Source organism: Centropristis striata, chromosome 20 (genome assembly GCF_030273125.1).
Source record: "Centropristis striata isolate RG_2023a ecotype Rhode Island chromosome 20, C.striata_1.0, whole genome shotgun sequence".
In the NCBI taxonomy this organism is placed as follows: Eukaryota; Metazoa; Chordata; class Actinopteri; order Perciformes; family Serranidae; genus Centropristis; species Centropristis striata.
The window spans coordinates 17,748,362-17,757,333 of record NC_081536.1 but is presented as its reverse complement, the minus strand read 5'-3'; the positions used below and the strand labels follow the sequence as shown (position 1 = coordinate 17,757,333).

Genomic DNA, 8,972 nt, shown 5'->3' with positions numbered 1-8,972 from the left:
AGTGTAACCATGGTGACCCGTAATAGGGTTGCCAGGCTCAGGATGCAAAGACGTAAATCCACTGGCATTGTCTGATAGGTTAGATTCGATTCGATTATTATAACGTTAGTACGGAAATTGATAACCCCAGGGAACGATTTCATATTGTTTTTTATGTAAACGACATTACAGGCAACAACATAGTTTTTGTAATGCTGGTCAATTTTTATGTTTTGGGGCTATTTTGCTTCAACAACATGCCTTCTTTCAGACATGAAAACATCCAAAATACACAATGAGGTGTTTATTTTACTGCTTTGTCTATTTGAGTCTGTATATTTTCAGCAGTCAGAAGTCCAGACCGAACGTTAGCATATGATAATGTACTATTTGCATATTAAACTGAAGCTAAATAAAAAAATAATTGTCAGACTCTTCCAGCCTCCCCCAGACCATCACACTCAGTCAATAGGCTCAACTTGGACTTTTAATCATATCAGTACATTTTACAACTGACACCTTAATTTGTTTAATTTTAAACTGCTTTATATATATATATATATATATATATATATATATATATATATACCCTCAGTAAAAAAAAACCTTGACTCTACTATGTTAACAAAATGAGTGTTTTGAACCTGGCTCCAGTGTTCAGATTTCTGCTTTAAAAATGTGTGCAGATTAGCAAATATTTAATAAGAATATGCTGTAGTGTCGTCCCTGTAGAGGAAATAATCAGATTAAGATGTTTTTCATATTTTTAGCCTGTTAACTGCTCCCAAATATACAGTATATTTACTGTTTACTTGGGAGTCTAGATCAAACTCCATAAAAAACATTGCAAATCTTCACACTTATTATCATTATTCCAAATATTTTTTATTGGCACTTTTTAAATAAAAAGATATAATAAAACAATAACCAACATAAATATTGTAATACTGACATACAAAATAAGAGTGGCTGAAAGGTGACAGCCAAACATATTGTTTCATCTAGTTCAGTACTAAATGTACCTCATCTGCACTTTGTGAATACCCTCTACAAACACGAAAAGCAAACGCTATCGTCCCAGATTTACCCTTATGCCTGAAACTGGAACTATCAAAAATACATTTGGAGTGGTGTATTTAACAACATTCAAGTTATTCTAAAAGCCTATTGCAATGCTTCATTACAATTATGATCACAATAATCAACTTCCAACTTAAACAAGAACAGTTTTTACAGCCCTATGGCCGGTATTGTGCATATAAAAGTCACTAGCACATAGGACTTTACAAACTAGTGCTAATACAAAAGTTTATCAAACAATGCACACACACACAAACCTGTGCACATATACGAACATGCGTGCGCAGACACATACACACACACTGCGTACACATAAACATATACCACTCACAACGATGATGGAAAAGGACCAGCCTGGTGCCAGCAGAGGCCATGATCATCATGCCACACAGAGAATCAACATGCTGTTAGGGTTGGAAATACAGTAGGATCTCTTCAGTGTTTTTTACATGTTTTTAAATCAGCATAACTTATTTTTAAAAAGTCTCTGATCTAGAAACAGGAGGTATGTGGAACTGAAAAATGATCAATGTATAAAGCAAGGCTTTTGTATTGTTCCAACAGGCATTATGTGTTGACAAGCATTGACTATCATTGATGCTTTGGAAAGATACATAGTAGTGTAATAAAGATATATAATAAAACCAAAATAAAAAAATGTGTTGCTAAAATTACGATTATCAAAAAGCGCACCCTCCCTCATTCCAATCCCTGTATTCTCTGTTCCAGTAAGATTTTTTTTGTGCATTTGCAGAGTGGTTCTAAATGTTGTTACTGTGTTAAACAACATTTTCTTCTCGCCCAGGTATTATGAACGGCACCATGCTACAGTAAAGTGAAAACCAGTGTCTACATAAACACAATGTAGAATTTGGGAGTTGAACGATATTGTTCAGTTGACCTCGTAAAATGAGGCAATAATTTAAAAAAAAAATCAGAGGCATCAAAGTCAAACCTTTAAAAATATCTGCAGTATCTGGTTTGAACCTGAGAAATGCAGGCAAGGTACAGAGGGAAAAGGCCTGTATTTCGAAACCTCTGGCAAGTATTTTGGTATATTAGAACCTGGCAGCAGAATTAAGGAGGAAACTCCTGTAAATTCAAAGAAAAGAATTCCTCCCAGAGGTGGTTCAGGTACAGTTTATCAGCAGAGTTGCTGGGCATTAGGGGTGAGATTTGAGTCCTTATGAAAGGTGTTTAATTCAAGCTACAGAGGCAACTTTTTCACAGTTGCTTGTGTAATGGACGTCTGGTCTGTTGCTATCGGAGTTCTTCCTGTTCCAGCAGGGAAGGGTCAGCAGAAAGAGAATGATTGCTCCCAGCTCCACACAGCCTCCGCTAAAGTAGAACGCCAAGTCATATGACTGCGTCCAGTCAAAGAACCACCCTGGAAAGTGATGAGAGAAACAGACATTGTGAGCAGAGTCAGCAGGAATTCCAGGCATATTCAGCAGTCAGCTAAATAATGACAAGTTGGTTATTCATTGAAGTTGACAAGCCCTTTTCTTTTTCTCTGCCTGCCTGATTCAACATTTACATTTTTTGAAATGTCTTTGAAAACATTGCCTTCCAACAGGTCTTATCTTTGCACAAAATAAAAATATCTGTACCCTTTCCTATCGAACTATTAATTGACAGTGTAGCAATGCTTACAAGATTAGTTAAAGACAAACCACCTACCTACAACAGGGGGTCCAAGCATGATCCCAAATCCTCCGAAGAACATGAGGATACCGTGGGCTTGTGTCAGTCTTTCTAAGCCGACAATCTGAGTGGTAATGTAGGAGGTGAGAGACCAGTTTCCAGAGAAGAAACCCAGGACGACAGACAGGATTTGCAGTCCCAGATAACTCTTTGTCAGAGGGATAAGGAGTAGTGCCACACCTCCCGCAATCATGGTGAAGCCATACAGATAGATGCCGTTAATCCACTTGATGTCCACCAGCATTCCCAGCGCTAGTTTACCCACACAAGTTGCGATGGCCCCTATTGATACCAGAGGAATGACACTAACTTCTTCAATGAGTCCTTCACTCTGCGCCACATCCTCTATGAAGAGCACAGGAGGGAACGCCCCCAGGCTGAACAGGAATACAGCGATACAGATGGCTACCATAGCTTGGTCCTGCAGGATCTCATACATGGACTGCATGTACTTGGAGTAAGCCTGCTGCTTCTTCTTGATGACTTTCATGATGGATAAACCAGCCAGGAAGCTGCCTTTCTTCTTCTCCGACTGAATGGCCAAGTCTTTGGCATCGATGGTGATGAGCAACTCCTTCACTGTCAGAGCTTTCTCTGGAGTTGTTGTGGTGGAACCTGTTGTAATCTTCAAGTCATCCAGCGGGGGCTTCTCGAAAAGCTGCTCCTCTGTGTTGCGTTCCAGCGCGGCCTTCTGTTTGAGGTAGTACCCTGGCATGTTAAGGGGCCTCATGAAGCCGGCGCAGGCCATGAGGTTTAGTGCTACAGCTCCGATGATTAGCAGGCAGCCGTCCAGGCCGTACAACACGATCAGCTCGTTCTGAGCGGAGGCGTAGATGAACGCTCCAACACTTGTACCTGGGTGAGCAGAGGAAGGCAGAAATTCAGTGTTTACGTAAGAAACTGACGGATCAATTAATAAGCCGTGTGGAGAATTAAATGTGAGTATGGAACTGATCAAAAGTTTTTATTTGCAGAAAAGAATTGACCATCTAAAGTTAAAAATGATCCTTTAGCTCATTCATCTCTGTTGTATCCATATTATCTGACACTTGGGGGTGCCAAAGACAGAAATGTTCAATATTCATGGTGGTTTTCATAACATTAATGAGTAACTTAACACCCACTTGGATGAAAATCATTTTTTAAATCAATTTTAATGGTTAGCTGTCATGCTGAGACCTTTTCTAAGGAGCGCCATGAGACCTATTTCTTCCTTCGAAATGTACCCGGCAACGAAAATGTTGCATTTATGGTGACAATGGCGTTGAAAGGTGCACTCATGTAAGTGTGATAAGCACTGAAATAACTGTCTCCCATCCTAATTAAAACACCTATGGTGCAATGAATAATCAAATCCATGTGTGCGTACATGAGCACTGAGACTCCTTAAGGGTCCCTGTTTGGAAGTTTGGAAATATAGTTATAGTTTGATATTTAGACCTGATATAGCTCAGTAGTTCTGAAACAATAAGGGACTCATTATAGGCTATTCTGTCTAATATAGCTTCAAAGTATACTTTCAACTTTCCCAAACCATTACCATCGAAGTTTTGATTCTCAGCCAAGATCAAGTCAATAGTCACCAGTCCGCGTCCCTACCTAAGAGACTACTCTGCCTTTGCTACACTACAGATGTTTACCTCCGCTTCCCAAGGCTCCAAGCAGCTCATATATGAAAGAACTGGTGTGCACCCAGTGAGCTCAGGGCAGGGGGTGGGCGGCAGTACCTGTGGTGACTATGCCAAGGGCGAGGCCACGTCTCTTGTCAAAATATTGACAGGTGATTGTCAACGTTGCTGCGTAGACGAGACCACAACCCAGGCCTGTGGTAGGAGAGAGGACAAGGACAGACAGAGGAAGAATTTCTATTAGCTCAGGGGAAAAGGTGAAAAGCTTTACACCTCTAAAAATAGACAACAATGGGAATTTAATTGCACAGTACATATCAGGAAATTGTGTAACCTTTAAATAAAAAACACTTATAATTCTTTCAAATTCTAGAAATACATATACTACTTTGCAGCTAAACATTGTGCTCTTTATATTTCAGTGGATAAACTCTGGAAATCATTACAAAAATGTATTTGTAATGTACATAAATCCATAAGTTCAGAGGGCACCAGAGGGTTTAGTGTACAATATAACTATCAAATCCTTAAAGAAGCATATGATGAGAAGTAAACAACCTGCACATGGATGCGGCAGCCGACATCTAAGGGCATCTCTAAAAATAAATAACTGTCGTCAAATATGCATGGCCTCCCCTCTCCGGTGCTGCTTGTGCAAAAGGCAGTGCTGACTGTGAGGGGTTCGCCAGGATTAAGCACGGCTGAGCTGTCACTTAATGCGAGATAACAGGTGGTGTTGGGCCCACACAGGCACACTGGTGAGACTGCACAGGCAATAAAGGGTCACGTGGGGATCAGGCTAAGCCATAATGTTATTTTTCTGTCAACATCCCTAAAAAGCACAAACGGCAATGTCAAACAAATGGTGCAGTACTCAACACGTGTCTTATTTCAGTGTGAAACTACATACTTTGCAAAGCATTGAACTTTGTCATTCAACTGGTAGTTTAGGATATAGTCAGTCTCTGATGTTGCATAATAGTTGGACCTGACATGTGCCCCTGCTTTTTTCACATTATTATACAATGTGTTACGAGATTCTCATATGACAGAGGGATAAGAAGCTTAGTTAACTCTCATGACTAACATCAAACACTTTGTTCTTACTCAGACTGAAAAAAACCCAAAGCTTCTACCTGAATGTGTTTGATAGGTCTCTGGTCTGTGATCATTAACTTTGCAGGCATGTTACTGGTAGAGTAAGTGTTTCCTTACCAACCACGATCCCATAGGAAAAGATGAGGAACTGGACATTTGGAGCAAAGGCACTGAGCATCAGGCCACCCGCCACCATTACGCCACTGAAGATGGTCACGGGACGAGCCCCAAAGTTGTCCACACAGGCACTGCAGACAGGACCTGATGCAGAGGAGGTAGACAGAGAGCGAAAGAGGGTAAACATAAAGATGGGAAAAATTAGTGACAGAAACAAAAATATTCACAGAACAGAGGGGAGTAATGATACTATGCTGCTTAACTTGTTGTACTATGGAAAGCAAACAGAGAAAATCAAAGCTCCTTGACTCATTCATCATGCAACATTTACTGTTTCCTCTCCCTCTAAATGGGGGGAGTGCAGCAGAAGCTGCAGTGCTGCAGCTGCCTGACAGCTGCGACACGTGTCCAGGACTTGGCCAGGCCTGAGGCCAGATCTGTCCAGTCATGATTTTCACCTCACCCTTTGAGAAAGATGACAACAAGAAACCAGGCTGGCAGGGGAGCTCTGCCTAAGACGGAAATGTCAACTGAGACCACTATCTATTACTGATCCTGAGCATACCTTTATAATCATTTCCAGACATTGTTAAAAGGTTTGTTTGTTTACAAGCCTGCGGACACACATTTACGGACTCTTCCTTTTTCTGTTTTGCTTTAGGCACCAAGTTAGAATAAACGCACCCTTGCTCAACAAATACAACATTTGTTAAGTCACCGTGTGTCTCTCCCTGTCTGTCCCTTAATCTCTCTCTTTTGCTCCCTCTATGGTCAGATTAGGGGCTAAGTGATCCTCCTACATTCATAGCATGGATGACTTGCACTTGCTTTGCTCTTCAAGAAAATCAATAACAGAAACTCTGTTCAGGGAGCCACAAAGTGCCCATCTGTGTCACAGTGTTGCCTTTTCTCTTAACACTGTTAAAAAATTACAGTAAGTAGAACTCCTTACTGCCTGTGGCAGTAAAAATATTCCTTGGTGATAGCTTGAATTTCCCCTTTTCATAGCAGACAAACGTATTGTGTCTGCTTTGTTATCAGTGGCATGATGACTGAGATTAAAATGGTAGGAAGATAGGTGTAAAGGTGAGTGTTTAGTTCTTTTCTTTCAACACTAAGCAGATAAAGTATCTCTACCTAAATCGCACTTCAGCAGATATATTGCCCATAATACTATGCAGAGCCAAAACACCAATTTACTGCTCAGCATATAATTATCAGATGCTAGAAACAATAATCTGAAGGGGAAAAAAGTGGTGAAAGATTACACAAATGATCCGTATCTATTATCTTTTTCAAAATACGCTCAAAAACTTCACAGCAGTATCAGCAGCACTGCTGAGCTAATTCAACCACCATTTAGTTTCAAGGATTATTATATTATTATATTATTGCACTACTCACTGGCTATTAGTCCCACTCCAGCCACAAGGGAGCCCACCCAGGCCGTCATGCCTTTGCCCTCCTGGAAGGCATGCAGCCACTCGGGGTACAGGACGCCCACCGACTGGGGTGATCCGTACGCCAGGAGCTGGGCCATGAAGGAGGCCACAACAATCGCCCATCCCCAGCCTCCATCCAGCACTTCAGTAGATGGAGCCATGATGCTGATGTTACTGCTGCCCTTTGGGTTCTGCTACAGCGCTGACAGAGAAGGGATTCCTGGGAATGACATAACAACAAACATTACAGTTTGACTACAAAATAATAATAATAATAAAAAGAAGAAGAAAAAGAAAAAGATCAGGAGATGACATGTTAGTCAACAGCTTCCAAAATCTACACTTACGTTAAGCCTTGATGTAATAGGCTGCTGCAGCAGTGGGCAAACAGGCAGGTCACCTGTGTGAGGTCCTAAACTCAGACTGACTGCAACTTACTCACAGGCAGCTGCCCCTTTTGTTTCTGTCTCTATAACCACACCTTGGAGGAGGGGAAAGTAAAGAAAACTGCACTGCTTTGTTCCCCCTCCTGCACCTTTAACTTGCCTACTCCATCATTCAGGTCTGATCCGTATAATAAAGAGGCTTGTCTCCTTCGCTGACCTAAGTTTTTCAGACGCTTTTCATAAATAATTTGCAGCCTAGAGGAACTTTATACATCACTGCGGCAACAGTAACTCCCTTTGGTCACACTTTGTTTACAATGAGACTTCTTACGGGGGGGGGGGGGCTCCTCACCTTTCATATGTGTTTGCTTTCAAAGCAGTACGTTGACAGTACATCGCTACTTGTTTTATTAAGAGACAAATATCCCTACCCCTAAAAAACAAACAAACACCATATGCCGATGGTTTGAAATGACATCTTCTCTATTCACCAACACTAATACGTATATTTTCTCACCATATCTTATCGTGTTGCTTCAATACAAACACAAGCACATTGAGCGTGTTATTTTGGTTAGCACATGCAGCACTCACCTCAGCATCAACAAAAACAGCAGCAGGACCCTGCAGAGCTGCGCGCTCTACGGGAACTTTCCATGTAGGATGTTTTCCTATTAAAACGCCCGTCTTACAAAACCATAACAAATGACATCAACGAGAAAACATCGTACACGTCGTAGATGGTTTCTAGGATGCCCGTGTGTCCAAAGAGCACTCTGCTTCAACAATGCGCATTGAGCATCCGCTCATACTGCTTTGTAGCCGGCGACAAAACCGGTTCAAAGCTGTTCTTGCTGGTCCAGCAGCAGCTTGAACGCAGCTACAGGAGGAAAAGCGCTGCTTCCTCTTGCGCGCCTGGAGCGCACCGCAGACAGCAGCACAGACAGCCTTTCCGCTCACAGATGTGACGGCTGTGGCTTTATGGGTCATGCTATTTACTTCTTGTTTTCTCTAGGCTACATCTTAAATGTAAAGTAATCTAAAGAGGAGCGTGCACACGTGCAGACACATGCACAAACACATAAATTATTACCTGATGTGTTTCCGGGCCAAATTAGGTTCTTTTGATAAAACAGTTAAAGGCAATTGAAAAAGTTTAAAAAGCAATCAGAAAAATCAGAAAAACGTGTAGAAAATGCATTAACTCATCTAAATACACTTCTGCCTGGTCTGGCTGGAAGTTAGGGGTTCATGTGCTGTCTCTCCAGGAACATTGTTTAGGCTCGGCTATATTGCCATCAGTCCAGTCTGAACCGGTTGATGTATGGTAATAACACCACACTGCACCAGTAGGGCGCACTGCTTGGAATCCTCTCCCTCGTGAGCTCCCATTAAAGCCATACATGCACAAAACTCTTGAATCAAATCATAGTCGGTCCTTCCGTCTCTAAACAATAACAAGAGGTTGATTAAACATGAAGGAATATAAGAGTGATACACAAATATGCAGCAGCACGTGCACATTCTACCAATGAGCT

General features: G+C 41.5%; 1 protein-coding gene across 2 annotated transcripts; it reads right to left on the bottom strand.

The window, feature by feature from the left end:
* Window positions 1-854: 854 nt before the first annotated feature.
* Window positions 855-8,345, bottom strand: LOC131958736 (monocarboxylate transporter 9-like). 2 transcript variants are annotated; one of them, XM_059323916.1, is made up of 6 exons: window positions 8,029-8,345; window positions 7,011-7,268; window positions 5,607-5,750; window positions 4,491-4,586; window positions 2,740-3,618; window positions 855-2,446 (listed from the first exon to the last, which is right to left on the bottom strand). In XM_059323916.1, the coding sequence occupies exons 2-6, from the start codon at window positions 7,207-7,209 to the stop codon at window positions 2,262-2,264; spliced, it is 1,503 nt and encodes a 500-aa protein (XP_059179899.1). In that variant the 5' UTR covers window positions 7,210-7,268; window positions 8,029-8,345; the 3' UTR covers window positions 855-2,261. The 2 variants fall into 2 exon arrangements, with proteins under 2 accessions (XP_059179899.1, XP_059179901.1); XM_059323918.1 differs by lacking the exon at window positions 8,029-8,345 and adding an exon at window positions 7,396-7,477.
* Between the last annotated feature and the right edge of the window lie 627 nt (window positions 8,346-8,972).

Bases quoted from the DNA above. Each gene is read 5' to 3' on its own strand.
- LOC131958736 (XM_059323916.1), bottom strand. From the start codon at position 7,209: ATGGCTCCATCTACTGAAGTGCTGGATGGAGGCTGGGGATGGGCGATT. The intron at 4,587-5,606 runs GTAAGGAAACAC...CTCCTACCACAG, and splicing joins TTCCTATGGGATCGTGGTTG to GCCTGGGTTGTGGTCTCGTC. The intron at 2,447-2,739 runs GTAGGTGGTTTG...ATCACTTTCCAG, and splicing joins GCTTGGACCCCCTGTTGTAG to GGTGGTTCTTTGACTGGACG.